This window comes from Neoarius graeffei, chromosome 5 (genome assembly GCF_027579695.1).
Source record: "Neoarius graeffei isolate fNeoGra1 chromosome 5, fNeoGra1.pri, whole genome shotgun sequence".
Classification (NCBI taxonomy): Eukaryota; Metazoa; Chordata; class Actinopteri; order Siluriformes; family Ariidae; genus Neoarius; species Neoarius graeffei.
This window is the reverse complement of record NC_083573.1, coordinates 111,183,751-111,200,400: the sequence shown is the minus strand read 5'-3', so window position 1 is coordinate 111,200,400 and position 16,650 is coordinate 111,183,751. Positions and strand designations below refer to the sequence as shown.

At 41.6% G+C, this 16,650-nt stretch overlaps 2 protein-coding genes across 6 annotated transcripts in view; one reads left to right on the top strand and one right to left on the bottom strand.

Annotated features, from left to right (window-relative positions):
- Nucleotides 1–850: 850 nt before the first annotated feature.
- Nucleotides 851–16,650, bottom strand: part of lyrm1 (LYR motif containing 1) — a 15,820-nt gene continuing 20 nt past the window's right edge. Inside the window, exons 1-6 of one of the 5 annotated variants that reach the window (XM_060922766.1) lie at nt 13,772–13,979; nt 13,404–13,465; nt 12,826–13,307; nt 7,843–7,903; nt 1,129–1,160; nt 851–1,054 (exon numbers count right to left, since the gene is read on the bottom strand). In XM_060922766.1, coding sequence (XP_060778749.1) covers nt 941–1,054; nt 1,129–1,160; nt 7,843–7,903; nt 12,826–12,951 — 333 coding nt within the window. In that variant the 5' untranslated portion in view covers nt 12,952–13,307; nt 13,404–13,465; nt 13,772–13,979 and the 3' untranslated portion in view covers nt 851–940. Of the gene's footprint in view, nt 1,055–1,128; nt 1,161–7,842; nt 7,904–12,795; nt 13,308–13,403; nt 13,466–13,771; nt 13,980–16,491 lie in introns of those variants that run through there. The other 4 variants (XM_060922761.1, XM_060922762.1, XM_060922763.1 and 1 more) reach the window with 4 other exon arrangements.
- dcun1d3 (defective in cullin neddylation 1 domain containing 3) overlaps nt 16,326–16,650 on the top strand; it is a 31,071-nt gene continuing 30,746 nt past the window's right edge. The window contains exon 1 of the mRNA XM_060922760.1: nt 16,326–16,650. This exon is cut by the window's right edge and continues 1,166 nt beyond it. The gene's annotated coding sequence lies outside the window, so the exon portion shown is untranslated.

Below are 16,650 nucleotides of genomic sequence, written 5' to 3'. Positions count from 1 at the left end.
CAAGATTATTTCATTAATCTCCTGGCATATCATGAGGCACTTTTGGTGAACATCTTGGTCCTCAGCATGCGAAGGGAATCGATGTACGGCACATGATCTTAGACAGGGACTTCACTCTTCATGAAGTGTGTATTTCACATTCAGTTTTTTTCCCCAAAGTTGACGTTTGCCACTCCTGTTGGAGCAGCTGAAAACTGCACAGGTTCTTCCTGATTTCCTAGACATCACTGTCAAAAATAACATTACGTAGACAGGTGTAGAAAATTGTACACTTCTGAGGACAGACTGCATTCACACTCACGCTAGTGTTGTAGTACTCAAGACTGGTCTCAAGACCACTTTTTGAAGGTCTTGGTCTCAGACATAGAGGACTCGGGATTTTATTTCAAGACCAGTCAGGACCACCACTGTGGGGATTTCACTAAATTGCATGTGCATTGTCTGATTTATTTGTTAACATCGTTATTGTGATTGGAAGGAAAATGTCCTGCTTCAAATGCAACCAATAACGTGACTCATTGCTAATTTGAAATGCTTCTTCCTGTTAACGGCTGTCACCCCTCCACCACCCCTTCACACATACTGGTCTCGTCCTGCCTTAGTCTTGGTCTTAACTTGGTCTCAATCCCTTGATGTCTTGGTTATGTCTCTGTCTCAATACACTCTGGTCTCGATCATGACTTGGTCTTGGTTTAGATGGTCCTGACTCCAACACTAAGTTACACATATTACAGGGAGATGCCACCACAGTAATGGTAACTTGTTTACATCTGGTACTTCCCCAGATTCATCTATAATCTTCAGTTCTGCCATTTATTTTCTTTTTGACACATAGATATACATTCAGATGTTTCATATTTCATTTAAAACACTCAAACATTATTTTATTGAACATAGCAGTATATACAGAATCAATTTACAGACAGTGTGTGTGTACGCGTTATGTCTCATCATGGGACTGTAAGTATACAGGCTTGGCTTGTTTCCTGAGTCGCTGCTGTGCACGAAGCTTTCTGCCTTTCTGAGTGGCCAAACCCATCGGAGGAAGATATAACTACAGAAAGAGACATTATTATGATTAGTAGTAGTAGTAGTAATAATAGTAGTGAATATTAGAGATTAACTTACTGGTCTGGGGTATGGATTTCTGTAATGCAGTCCTTTCATAAAACACAGAAACACAAAGGTTAAAAACTGCTCACGCATAAATATACAGGTGCGTCTCAAAATATTAAAATATCATGATAAAATTTAATATTTTCCATCGTTATTTAAGAAAATGATAATGTAATATATTCTAGACTCATTACACATCAACTAAAACGTTGCAAGCATTTTTCTATTTTAATTTTGATAATTATGGACTACAGCCAAAACAAAGCAAAACATCTCAAATTATTAGAGTATTTCATTTTGAGTTTGAGTAAAACAGTATAAATCCCATGTATCTCTCAGTCTAGTTCAGTCCACACAACCACAATCATGAGGAAGACTGCTGACTCGACAGTTGACCAGAAGATGATCATCGACACCTTTCACAAAGAGAATAAGCCACAGGTGGTCACTGCTGAAAAGGCTGGCTGGAAAAGGTGCACAAGCAACAGGGATGAGTGCAGCATTGAGAGGATTGTCAAGAAAAGTCGATTCAAGAACTTGGAAGAGCTTCACGAGGAGTGGACTGAGGCTGGTGTTGGTGCATCAAGAGCCACCACACACAGATGTCTTCAGGAAAGGGACTACAACTGTCACATTCCTAATATCAAGCCCCTCCTGAACCAGAGGCAGCATCAGAAGCGTCTTACCTGGGCTAAGGAGAGAAAGAACTGGACTGTTGCTCAGTGGTCCGAAGTTCTCTTTTCAGATGATCGTAAATTTTGCACTTCATTTGGAAATCAAGGTTCTAGAGTCTGGAAGAAGAGAGAAGAGGCACAGAATCCAAGGTGTTTGAAGTCCAGTGTAAAGTTTCCACAGTCTGTGATGATTTGGGGTGCCATGTCATCTGCTGGTGTTGGTCCACTGTGTTTTATCAAGTCCAAAGTCAACGGAGCGTCTACCAGGAGATTTTAGAACACTTCATGCTTTCATCTGCTGACAAGCTTTATGGAGATACCGATTTCCTTTTCCAGCAGGAGTTAGCACCTGCCCACAGTGCCAGAACTACTACCAAATGGTTTGCTGACCCTGATATTACTGTGCTTGACTGGCCAGTTGACTCACCTGACCTGAACCCCAGAGAGAATCTATGGGCTACTGTCAAGAGGAAGATGAGAAACAACCGACCCAAAAATACAGACGAGCTAAAGGCTGCTATCAAAGCAACTTGGGCTTCAGTAGCACCTCAGCAGTGCCACAGGCTGATTGCCTCCATGCCACACCGCATTGATGCAGTAACTCATGGTAAAGGAGTCCCAACCAAGTATTGAGTGTATAAATGAACAGACTTTTCAAAAGTTGGACATTTCTGTATTGTAAATCCTTTTTTGACTGATCTGAGGAAATATGCTGATCATTTGAGATACTGGATTTCTGATTTTCATGAGCTAAAAGCCATAATCATCAAAATTACAACAAAATAAGGCTTGAAATATTTCACTTTCTGTGTAATGAATATAGAATATATGAAAGTTTACCTTTTTTAATTAAGTTGTGAAAAAAATGAACTTTTTCATGATATTCAAAATTGTTTGAGATACGCTAGTAATTCAGTGTTTAAAAGCATTTCAGCATTCATACCTTTTCAGAACACTGTATTTATATAAAACTAAAGCACATTACTTGTATACAGCTTCATAACATTGAAATGCGAGTCTGACTAATTGCTCAAATTACGTGATTAATTCTGTTAACAAACTGGAATGGATTTGACTGGAGCTTTTGGTTTTATGTAATGAATAAACACTGTGTGTTTCACTGTTGTAATGAAATCCAGCAGTGACGGCGTTAATGTTACCCTCCTCAAGTGGATTTTCCTATAACAGCAGGTCCTCGAGTTATTTATTCCTTTTACACCACAGCAAATTGCTAATGATAATAATTTGCAATTATTATTTATAATTTTAAAGAATGAAACATCATACTTATCCATTTATAGTTACATATAACATTCATGAAATAAGTTAATAAGACAAAACAGAAAAACAACAAAAACTCAGCTGCTCATGTTAGTGAGAAACCACAAAGAAGTGTAAACTCCTCTGTCCTGAAGAGTTCAGAAAACTTAGAGTTACAGCTTCACCTCTAACTGTTACACAGCACTGACACTGGAGACTCCTTCCAGAAATGTTCCAGAAACATGTTTCTCCTCACAGAAAACTTCACCATATCGATTATTTAATAACCTTTTTAATCCATTTATTACTAGTAGACCATCCGCTGTAAATATCCCTGTGAATGAGCTGTTGCTATAGAAACAATAACATTAGAACAAGTGTATTAATATATAACAATGGGACGAGCTGAGATACGACACCCCATCCCGGCGGAGCTGAGGAGGAAACCCAGGGGCTGCAAAGCTGGAGCTAAGCTAAAGGCTAGGCTAGCGGACAACCGGCGGCACTACAAACCATCCATTCCCCCCGTTATCATGGGGAATGTGAACTCGCTGCCGAATAAAGTCGACGAGCTTTCCACTCTGAACAACCAGCGGATTTACTGGGAGAGCAGCTTATTTATCTTTACGGAGACATGGCTAACACACCTTGTACCGGATGCTAACGTGGACCTGCGGGGATTCACTACTGTGAGAGCCAACAGAAACACTAACACATGCGGGAAAAGCAAAGGTGGGGGACTCATCATTTATGTTAACAACAGCTGGTGTAACCCGGGACATATCTCCGTAAAGACAGTTTTATGTTGCCCAGACTTGGAGCTGCTAGCCGTTAGCCTGCAGCCATATTATCTGCCAAGGGAGTCCAATCACGTGATCACCATCTGTGTTTACATCCCTCCAAGGGCTGACACAGCCGCTGCATGTGAGAGGATTCACTCTGTCACAGCAAGGCTGCAGACACAGCACCCTGAGGCATTTATCATCATTTCTGGGGACTTTAATCACGCTACTTTGGACTCTACTTTGGCTGCTTTTTACCAGGCTGTGGATTGTCCAACAAGGAACAACATGGCAATTGACTTGCTGTATGCTAATGTGAGGGATGCATACAGAGTCACACCCCTCCCCCCACTTGGGAAGTCTGACCACAACCTGGTTCTTCTACAGCCGAAGTACACCCCCCTGGTTCAAAGGCAGCCTGCAACAACTAGCTCCATCAGGAGGTGGTCCCCTGAAATGGAAGATGCCCTCAGGGACTGTTATGACATCACGGACTGGGATGTGCTGCTTAGCCCACACTGTGAGGACATAGAGGGGCTGACACACTGTCTGACGGATTACCTTAACTTCTGTGCAGACATGGTCTCCCCCGCTAAGACTGTATGGTGTTACCCTAATAACAAACCATGGGTAACACAAGAAGTCAAAGCTGTCCTCAACAGGAAGAAGGCCACCTTCAGGAGCAGGGATAGGGAGGCGATGAAAACAGCACAGCAGGAGGTAAAACGCTGCATGAGGGAAGCTAAGGACAGCTACAGGAGAAAGGTGGAGCAGAAGCTGAAGGAGAACAGCATGAGGGAGGTCTGGGAATGTGTGAAAACCATCACAGGCCACAATACAAAGACCAGAGTTGTTGAGGGGACAGTGGAGAGGGCGAATGAGTTGAATGACTTTTTCAATCGGTTCAACCAGCCCACGTCCCCCCCACCCTCTCCCTCACTGCAGCCATCTCTCCTTCTTCCCTCAACACACCTCCCCCCAGTCATCACAGCAGCCCCCTCCTCCCCCTCCTCCTCACAGACTCCTCCATGCATTACTGCAGACCAGGTCAGAGATCAACTGAGGAAGCTTCACCCCAGGAAAGCAGCAGGCCCAGACAAGGTGTGCCCCCGACTACTGAAGACCTGTGCTGCTTAACTGGGTGAACCACTCCAACGCATCTTCAACCTTAGCCCGCAACTGGGGAGAATGCCCACCCTCTGGAAGACATCATGTATCGTTCCAGTTCCCAAAAAGAATCGGCCCAGCGAGCTGAACAACTTCCGACCGGTGGCACTCACTTCACATCTGATGAGGACGTTGGAGCGGCTCTTCCTCAGACTCCAGGTACAACATGCCCAGGACTGTCTGCAGTTTGTGTACCGGGCATGTGTCGGTGTGGAAGACGCCATCCTCTACCTGCTACACCGAGCCCACTCGCATCTGGATAAGGGAAATGGCACAGTGAGGATCCTTTCTTGGACTTCTCAAGTGCCTTCAACACCATCCAGCCCCTATTGCTTCAGGACAAACTGAACAGGATGCGAGTGGAACCCTGCCTGGTCACCTGGATCTCCAGCTACCTCATTGACAGGCCGCAGTACATCAGGCTGAAGAACATCACGTCTGACACTGTGATTAGCAGCACCAGAGCACCCCAGGGCACGGTGCTGGCCCCTCTTCTCTTCACCCTGTACACCGCAGACTTCTGCTACAACTCGAAGCTGTGTCGCATTCAGAAGTTTGCCGATGACACAGCCATCGTTGGGTGTATCAGTGACGACAGAGAGGAGGAGTATAGGAGCCTGGTGAGGGACTTTGCTGTGTGGTGCAACAGGAACCATCTGCAGCTCAACACCTCGAAGACCAAGGAGCTGGTCATTGACTTTGGGAGGTCCAGACCAAGGTCACAACCAGTTCTGATCGAGGGAGTCGAGGTGGAGGCTGTGGATTCCTACAAATACCTCGGGCTGTGGCTGGACAGCAAGCTGAACTGGACTTGCAACACCAAACACTTATACAGGAAGGGACAGAGCTAGGCTATACTTCCTTAGGAGGCTGCGGTCCTTTAACATCTGCAGGAAACTCCTGTGGATGTTCTATCAGTCTGTGGTCGCCAGTGTCCTGTTTTACACCGTGGTGTGCTGGGGGGGGGGGGGGGGGGGGGGCAGCACATCCAAGAAGGACACATCCAGGCTGGACAAACTGATCAGGTGGGCCAGCTCTGTGGTCGGCATGAAGCTGGACTCTCTGGTGATGGTGGCAGAGAAGAGGTCTATGGACAAACTACTGAACATCATGGACGATGCCAGTCACCCTCTGCACACCGTCATCAGCAACCAGAGGAGCCTGTTCAGTGACAGAATGCTCCTTCCCAAGTGCAGGATGAACAGACTCAAAAACTCCTTTGTCCCTCACGCCATCAGACTGTACAACTCCTCTCTGGGGGGGAGGAGGGGTAACAGGAGGACAGAGGATGGGAAGGAGCAGTAGCCTAGCCTGACAATAAGCAATACCGGACAATGTGCAATATAACGTGCAATATCTCTCCTGCCGCCCCCCCCTTCCTCCCATCTTATTCTTTTTATATTTGTATATGTAAATAATTTATTTTAATTTATCTAGAAGTTTTCTTTATTTATTTTCTCTGTTTATCTGTAATGATGCTGCTGGAATCTTAATTTCCCTGAGGGAACCCTCCCAAAGGGATCAATAAAGTTGTATCTAATCTAATCTAATCTAATCTAATCTAATCTAATCTAATCTAATCTAAGCCTGTGATGTGCTGCTGCACTACAGTCAGAGCTGCTGTTATAGGAAATTAATAAACACCTTCACTTCTGACCAATCAGAGTCCAGAACTCGACAGTATATAGAACTCACAAGTGAAAAGAAAATACACGGAAAAGTGATTAAATCGATAAGCAGGCAGAATAAAATAAATTGATTTCAGTCTTAAAGGAAAACTGAAGGCAAAATTCTATTGATCTCATTTTATTAAATATCGGAATGCATGTTTGATCGCTATTTTGTTGCTGCTATAGCAAGTTATGAGTGTTTGAAATATGCTCGGTAATATATCAGTCCATATGTCAAAGCAATGGCTGTAAACGAGATGCATTGAGACCTGTGCGAGACATCGTAGGACGACGGAAGTAAAACGTACAGCGGAAATCAAAGTGACCAACATCTGCCAACGTTCCCCGTGTCCAAAATCGCTCACTCATTCACTACTCCCTATATAGGGAATTACTATACACTGAGCTCATTGGTAAAATGTAAAAAAGCTTTCGGACACTAGTCCGTCATGCTGGTATTTACGTCATTACTATCGCACAGTTAAAACGTGCCAGATCAGTCGGCTGGTGGGTTTCAAAATAACAAATACATGCGTGTGTTTTTGTGATAAATCCATATTATACTGAGCGCATTTCCCACATTAATCAATACAGAGTACCTGCGGCTTTCAGTTATCTTAAATCAAGGCTGAATACTTTCTTCTTTGCTGCTGCCTTTTATTAAACCAAATTTGAGGTTTTTAATTTGATTTCTTTCAGTACAACCGCAAAAAAAGACGCACTTTCGAACGCTGATGTAATCAAGCCGGAAGTTTAGTTTGTTTTGATAGCCATCAGGAAATTTTGAAAAAGTAGGCAGTAATCGTCATTTAAACTCGTTTTTGTGCAATATTTCATTTGGAAAACAGTTTTCAAAATGGCGGCACTGACACCTGGCTAACGCTTCACGTTTCGAAGTCTTGCACAAGTCTCGTGAAGATCGCGCGGATAAGCGACGCCTGCCGTGGACCAAACGAATTACATTCAGCACGGCTAAAAACCAAATAGGCCGATAACTATAATATTTAATTGCAATTACAATTTGTAGTTGTCAATACGAGTCATGATATAAGGTTACTAAAACCAAAAACGTCATTGAAAAACACGTTAATTAAGTCGTCATTTAAACTCGTTAAATTTAAATTTTAAATGATAGTTCAGTAGTATTAATAAAGACAGCAGTGTGTCACTCACCGATCTCTATTCGAGCCTCACACTCGGCTATACAGTTACTGATTAACACTGGGTCTGTCAGCTGAAAAAACACACACACACACACACACACACACAAATATACGAGTGTTAAATTCAGTTTAATCTGACTCAATCTGAGAAAAATGCTGCTCTCCATCATATTCATACATCACACGTTCCTGAGCATCTGCTCCAGATTTCTGACCTAAACACACACTCCGCACTCCGCCTGCAGCAGCCTGACGTTCATGTGAATTTAACAAGAGGCACAGACGGATCTTCATTAATCACCACACTGCTATCAGCAACACGCCATCTTCAGAACTAAACTACCTTCCTAATGGACAGGAACAAACCATCAGTGGACCAGCATTTTGGGAGTAAGGTGGGAATTCTGAATTAGATAATCTCATCTCATCTCATTATCTGTAGCTGCTTTATCCTGTTCTACAGGGTCGCAGGCAAGCTGGATCCTATCCCAGCTGACTACGGGTGAAAGGCGGGGTTCACCCTGGACAAGTCGCCAGGTCATCACAGGGCTGACACATAGACACAGACAACCATTCACACTCACATTCACACCTACGCTCAATTTAGAGTCACCAGTTAACCTAACCTGCATGTCTTTGGACTGTGGGGGAAACCGGAGCACCCGGAGGAAACCCACGCGGACACGGGGAGAACATGCAAACTCCACACAGAAAGGCCCTCGCCGGCCACGGGGCTCGAACCCGGACCTTCTTGCTGTGAGGCGACAGCGCTAACCACTACACCACCGTGCCGCCGAATTAGATAATAATAATAATAATAATAGATGTTTTAAGGTGCTTATAAACATGCCAACAATTAATATTCTACCCTCCTGGACATTACAGAGTGAGATAGATAATCTTGTAGAGGAAGCCCATGCTATTATGCTATTTTAATTTGGCTCTTAAAATGTTCTTACTTTCTGTTGATACCTTTTGTTTAATTTTTTTCAGTATTTTAATTAACAGTTATTCTCCAAAGATGAAATGAACATCTGGAATTATTATCCATACAGGACACTTTTCCGATGAAATAAAAACGTGTTCTATTCCCTTCTAGCGGGTTTCATTCATTTGGTTCGATAGCATGCAATATTGTTAGCATATTGTTTATCTTACATATATTACATCACTCTACCCAATGGAGAATGAGCGTTGAATATGGTTTAGGCCAAACAAAATAATATATGTTTCCTGTGTTTTCAAAATAGGGTAGGTAGGGAAAAAAAATGTGTTTATCCCAAAAGTTTACGACAAATTTTCTAGGGTAGGTAGGAAAAAGTGAGAAGTTTCCTTTGAAAACTTTTTTTTGCAAAATACTCATTCAAAACTAAACCTAGTCATCAGATATCGTTGATGATATAAGGATGCACTTGTATATAAATTGTTCTAATAATGATGGCGTACTTTCATTTTCCAGGTAAAATGGGAATATTTTGGTGGATGATCTATTTGGTGGTGGCCAGAGTGGTGGTGGTGGTCCAGTACCTACAGTAGATCTATCCCTTCAGTTCTCAACATTTCCAAAATATGTTTTTATATACTAGTGGGGACTTTCATACTTAAAACTGATGTCTTGTGTGTTTATCAAAATTGGGTGCATGCCTAACATCTTGGCCTTAATGACATTATATTTGCTTCATGTTTTTTCTTATTCTGTCTATGAATGCAATGTTCACTTGTGTTGTTCTAATGAATACAGCTGCTCCGTGCCATTTTCTTTTCAAATAAAGAAACTAAATTTCCTATATTTAAGTATCCTATTCTGTTTGCAAATTGTGTTGCAAAATAAATGCAAATGCTTTCATTTTTCAGCCCTGTTAGTCCATGGTTCATACTATTTGCTCTAAGGTTTAAATCAGGAGGAAATCAAGGAACGTATCATTTCACTGACACAAACTCCTCCAAGTTCAGATTTATCATCAATTCAGATATCTTAAGTTGAGTATAGAATAGCATTGGAAGTGTTGAATACCTGATTTATACCCTGAACAAACAGTTCCTTGTGATGTATGCATTTTTTCAATCACTATCTAGCCATATCCACACTAAATTATTTTCCCCGCATGAGACCTCTGCCCTGTCCCCAGCAAACCAGCGCTGCCAGGGCAGGCTTGCCCCGCGCCTCGGGACGAAGAGCCACGGTGCTCGGCTTTAGTTTCGTTTTTCTATCGGCGGCTCCTGCCCGACTTTGGACGCTCGTAACTCGGGCAGGGAAGGTCCCAGCCTCCCCAAACTTGCCAGCCAGCGACCTCTGCCCTGTCCCCAACGAACCAGCGCCGCCAGGGCCAGCTAGCCCTGCGCCTCGGGACGCAACTGGGCGTGTTGGTTGTGAATTTACTCCTGACGGGCCTCGTGTCTTTCGGCAAATACCGAGTGGTTTATATGACATGCCCTAGCGGTTCTCGTTTGACTCGCCAGGTGGCTGCCAAGCAGGTAGGGTCGGGCGCGAGAAATAGTTTGTTTATCGTGGTCATAAACAGTTGAAGGGTTGCAGTGTTTTTACAGGGTCGGTCGGGTAACCAGAAACACATATATTATTTTGTTTGGCCTTATGATACTGCATGGTTGTCAAGACGACATGACATCACACATCAGAGACGTAAAACTTCCGCACTAGCAAGCAACTGGGACAATCTGTAAACAAACATGCTCGCCAGGTTTGCTTCATTGAATACAGAAGATTTTGAGAGAACTTTGGCTGCCAGGTTGCTCTGTTGTGTGGAGCTGTCGATGGTGATTTTAAAAGTACCTCAGTAAATTAAACAGGGAAAATAATACTTAAGTCCTGTAGCGAGCGTGCAGCGTGGAAGAAGAGTCTGGAGACAGAAAGCTTAGTTTCTCAGTCGTTAGCCTGTAGCTCTCCATAGCACTGGCTTGACTGCTTTATTAGCATTCGCTAACTACTGATGAACGCTACACCGGCTGGAAGGTGACTGGACTGCTGCGTTAACAGCACAGAGTCGCAGGTAAGCTTGCATTGGCCTTCGATAATGTTGATACGAAGAGAGTGCATATGTATAATAACAATAATATTGTCTGTTTTTTTCGTGGTCTATCAGATATATTCCCTTCAGCTACTCGTCTCTGACTCGTTCAGTACCATGCTCGCTGAATGGAATATACCTGATAGACCACTCAACACCAGCTAATATTATTTAAATAATAACTGAAATGAAGTCGAGGTTATTATTCACCAATATTCACTGAACCTGAGGCGGATAATTGTTTTAGTATAAATATACAGGTGATTATTTTTTTAAAAATCATATTAAAATTTTTTTCAAACTTCAAAAGATACATGTAAATGTAATAACTTTACGGCGCAGACTTGTGTCACTGATCTACTCCGAGTCACATAAAATACTTTGTTTGAAAATCGATAAAATAAATCCCAACTCCACCTTTGAATAGTTTTAGATCAAACTTCGGCGCATCTTTAGTGCTTTTAGGAACAGCATTCTCTTTCATCATCTGTAATTCTTCCTCACTTACAGTGACGAAGTGATTGAACGCCACTTTGCCGAGTCGCTCGAGGTGATTATCGAGAAATAGTCCAAATCTTTTGACCAATCAGTGCGCTCGATTTCCTATAATCACCTGCATATTTATAGTAAAGAAAATTATTATTATTTCTTCTCTGATTTGTGTATATTTCATTTCATTCTGTATTTGTGTACTTTTTAACTGTTGACACTTTTTGTACTTTTGTTTAGTATATTTGGTTTATTTATTTGTGCCCTATTAGTGCAGCGGTGGCACGGTGGTGTAGTAGTTATCACTGTCGCCTCACAGCAAGAAGGTTCTGGGTTTGAGTCCAGTGACCGACGGGGCTTTCTGTGCGGAGTTTGCATGTTCTCCCCGTGTCCGCGTGGGTTTCCTCCGGGTGCTCCGGTTTCCCCCACAGTCCAAAGACATGCAGGTTAGGTTAACTGGTGACTCTAAATTGACCGTAGGTGTGAATGTGAGTGTGAATGGTTGAGAGGAGAAAACCTCTATAATAATCCAGTAGAAGGCAACAGGAAACCACGACTGTAATGTTCCCAGAGACTTTGATGGCTGAAGCCGTCAGAGCACCACGTCACTGTAGTGATATGCCAGAATGGATGGATTAGTGCAGTACTGTGTTCATGAATAATTCAAAATGAAACAGGGAGCACTTTTCGCTCCCCACAGCCTGAGCCTGTTCCCTGAGGATCCACCAGAGGGCAGTGTGGTTTTAATTTAAACAGACTGCTGCTCCAGTGTGCACAGGAATGAGGAGTGGTTTTTATTGGCCTTTGTTCTGTTCTGCTCTACTCTCTCAACGAATCAGTGTTTACACTACAAACATATACATAATACACAATCAACTCTGGACTGGATACTTTAATAGCAGCATACTTTAGCAGTCCGACACGCTGAGACACTGACCTGATGTTCACCACAGATACTGAAATTTCAATGACTTCATGTAGGAATTCTGACCATTCAAATAAATTCTGGCTTTTTTCACCGAGTCCCATCATTTGACTCATCTCACCAGTAAGAGTCGACTCTTCCGGCTCCCAAATGGATCATTTCTGATTTTTATAAACGATAGGGAAGGTCTGAAACTGGTCAGAAGAGCTGATTTACGGAATAAAAGAAATATCAAAGGTTACGTTGACCCTGAGCAGGGTAAAGTGCTTCCTGAAGATGACTACTTGACTGAACTGATGTCAAAATGAGGTTTCCATGGTAACATATTGATTAAATGACACTGTAAGAGTAACGGCCTTGCCCAAATCTACAAGTCAACAGCAATCAAAGCACAGACTCGATGAAACAGCTGACTCAAAGAGCTGACTCGATCTAATTACAACTTAAACAAAGAGCCAACTCATTTAGTGAGTCAACTTCATCTCTGACCCTGTGTGTGTGTGTGAGAGAGAGAGAGACGTACGTGTTGGTTCTGTCTGAACAGAGAACGTGCCTCCTGTGTGATATATTTACTCTCAGCTTCTGTATCACGTGTGAGTCCTGACTGAGCCTGCCAGCTGCGAGCGATCCGAAGAACTCGCCAATACAGAGCCAGAACCTCTGCACGCCTCAACGCCATCACCTTCAGCTACTACACACGAGGGAGAGAAACACACACACACACACACACACACACACACAGAGCAGCTGAGTTACGAATGGACTGTTCTCTGTGTCCCTCTTCGTTCCTGTTTCTGAATGAGGAGACAATGAAGTCCTCTCAAGCCCAATGATCTCAGTCGAACATGTTTTTTCCTAAGTATTGTACTTTTATGAGCTAATGTAGGTTACAAGTAATGACATGATACGGTCTCTGGTGAAGCCTGGTGCACGAACTGTTCGTCCCACAGTGTGTTCTGGTCCTCAGCTCGCTTCGTGGATGTGTTCAGTGTCTGAAACAGAGGGGATTTCTGACACTGTATGACCCACTGTGATCTACAAACATGAACAAAAAATGGCATCATGATATACTAGATGAAACTGGGAAAAAAATTATTTAAAAAGCCCTTTCACACAGCTGACTGTACTCACTTGTTAGTGAAAAATCTGTGCTGTTTATATGCCAGTGATTTTGTTCAATCCCTCCTGCAATGCTGACATTTACATTAAATTATCATTTATTATGAGCGAAGAAAATTAGCAATCCAATTTTCTTGATATTTAAAATTATTATATTTTGTAGTATTTTAAACACCAGGCAGATGTTTTATTTTTCATTTATTTAAATGCAACATAAACCACGTTCTAAATATGATTATAAATAAATAAATTGACATCTGATATACAACCTAGTGATTTATTAAATAAGTAAAACCAAAGAACTGTAACATGCATAAATTGTATTTATTTTTAATAATGTTTGTTTGTTTGTTTATTCCTGCAGTAAGAAGAGCTCTCACCGCTCGTGCCAATGTTATTCCGCTGTCGCAGTGCTGATGACGTCATAACTGTTGGCCCGCTGTATTGGTGTATGTAAAGTATGCGCTGCTCGTGCGCAGCCTCAGTGCTTTGACACCGGCTCTAACTGCGTCACAAATACGCAGGATCCGGATTATTGAACAGTTGATGCGTTTAGAGTCGCAATAACACGATATAATAACTTATTTTAAGTATTAACTCATTTATTTCCCTCCTGCATTATACACAGTCTAAGGTCAGAATATATTCTTACAATAAATTAGTTTTGTGGACTTTACAAAAATATAGTGTAGTGAGAGATTCATACATTTATATTAAACTTATGAAACACTGACAATACTTTAATGTAGATCTGTAGAACTGTAAATTACAGGTAATGCACAAATATCTATCTATCTATCTATCTATCTATCTATCTATCTATCTATCTACACTTTAAATTACATGTCCTTGTAAAATATTTAAGCATAGTGTAGGAATCATACATTTGAAGATACTGAAGGTAAGTTAAGAAGAATTGTTTTTTTTTTATTATTCTGTTAAAAACAGTATTAGTCTTCAGTATTTATATTGCACTTCCAGCAGTCCAAATGGCTTTGCATAAAATATGTATTTTAAGAGTCCATTCATTAAGAATACTACAATCAATAATTTAACTCAGGATCAGACTGAAGGGTTTCTTCTTTCCTGTGGAAATTCACTTCAACAGCACCTTCTGGATTAAACTCCAGCAAAGAGATGATGGAGGAGGGAACATACTGCACATAAACACACAAAGGAATGATCTTTTTTCCTTCTTTTTTAATTTGTTTCTTGTTGGTTAAACTAATTAGATTTTGGATTTTATAAATTTTTATATTAAATATTTAACATTGTGTGTTAATAATAATAATAATAATAATAATAATAATAATAATAATAATAATAACAGTATAGTAAACTTTATTATCCCCGTGAGGGGCAATTTGTTGAACAGCCAGCAGGGAATAAAACACAATGCAACAAAACATACAGCATACAATCACAATGAAAACAAGGTGCACAGATATTACAGGGAGACCCATCATGACAGACTGTTTTTTATGAGGCCATAGTTACAGTGACAAACTTTTAAATCTGTTCGTCCTACATTTTGGTACCAAGTACCGACCACCAGAAGGCAGCAGCCTATATTCAGAGAACAGCGGGTGACTGGGGTCAGCCAGGATAGCTTCTGCTTTCCTGGTGGCTCTAACTCCGTACAAAACAGAGAGCTCCTCAAAGTTGATCCCAGCAATCTTACCACACATTTTAACAATGCTGTTCAACCTGTTCCTGTCTTTCAATGTGAGGGACCCAAACCAGCAAATAAAAGGTTAAAACAGACTCAATAAAACATCTTCATAAAAGAGGTATCCACACTAAAACTTCTCAACTTTGGAGAAAAGTACATGTGCTGGTGGGCCTTTGCACAAACTGCATCAGTGTTTGCCTCAAACGTCAGGTTACTGTCGATGATAGTACCCAAGTATTTGTATTGCTGTACAATTTCGACCGCCTGGCCATGAATAAAAACTGGAATTTGGTGGAGGCTTCTTCCTAAAATCAATAATCATCTCCTTAGTTTTTGAGACATTAATGCTCAGAGATGAGCACTCACACCAATCAATAAAATCACTCACCACTGGACTGTGATTGGTGTCTTGATTGCTGAGAAGCAACACGATCACAGAGTCATCAGCAAATTTAATGATGTGTCTATCAGAACGCTGACTTTTGCACTCATTTGTATATAAAATAAATAAAAGTGGTGAAAGGACACAGCCCTGAGGGGAGCCGGTGGAGGATAAAAGTACGTTGGATAAAACGCCATTAACCTTCACCCTCTGTGGTCGGTCAGTTAAAAAGTCAACTAACCAGCTTACTATACCCTGGTCAAGATTGTGTGTGTTGTTAAGACGATCAGCTAAAACGTGTGGTTGTATACAGTTAAAAGCAGAAGAAAAGTCAATAAAAAGCAAACGAGCAAAAGTATGTACCCCCTCAAGATGGCCCAGTACCAGGTTGAGTAGGGTGTTAACAGCATCACCAACACCCCTCCCCGCTCTGTAGGCCAACCGCAGAGGGTCAAACCTGCTCGGAGTTGTGCCCAACATCTCCGCCTTTACAATCCGCTCAAGAATCTTCATAACAAGAGAAGTGAGCGCAACAGGCCAAAAGTCATTTTGGGATTTTGGTGTTTTAATCTTGGGCGCCGGCACAATAATGGAGTCTTTCACAATAATTGTAACAATTTATTATAAAAACAAAACATTATACATCATATTTATTATAACAATTTGTTAAAAAATACTAAATATTGCATTATAGTGATTTAATAACATATAATTGAGAATTAATATAAAAATTAACATTTAAACAAATTTAAAGAGCTGACTCGTTTAAAGAGCCGATTCGATCAAAGAGTCGACTCCTTCAAAGAGCCGAGTTCAATGAAAGAACCAAAACATTCAGAGAGTCGACTCGTTCAAAGAACCGACTCTTTTAGAGAGTCACCTCGTTTACAAATAACACGTCTGTGTGTTCGAGAGGAGAGTACACACACAAAATATTTATATATCAATCGCAATCATATTCACTCAGTAAATATTTTTCTTTGTAATAATATGACCACGAAATCCTGATGCGTATACCGCGCTGTAAAAGTAAACTCTGTATTTACCGCTGAGCTGAGGGTGAGCTGAGTTTATCTGAGTTGAGTTTAGTTGAGGTGAGCTGAGCTGAGTTGAGTTTATCTGAGCTGAGGTGCTGCAGTGCAGTCGGAAGGACGGAATGAGAGATCCTCTGAAGATCCTCTGAAATCCTCTGAAGATCCTCTGAA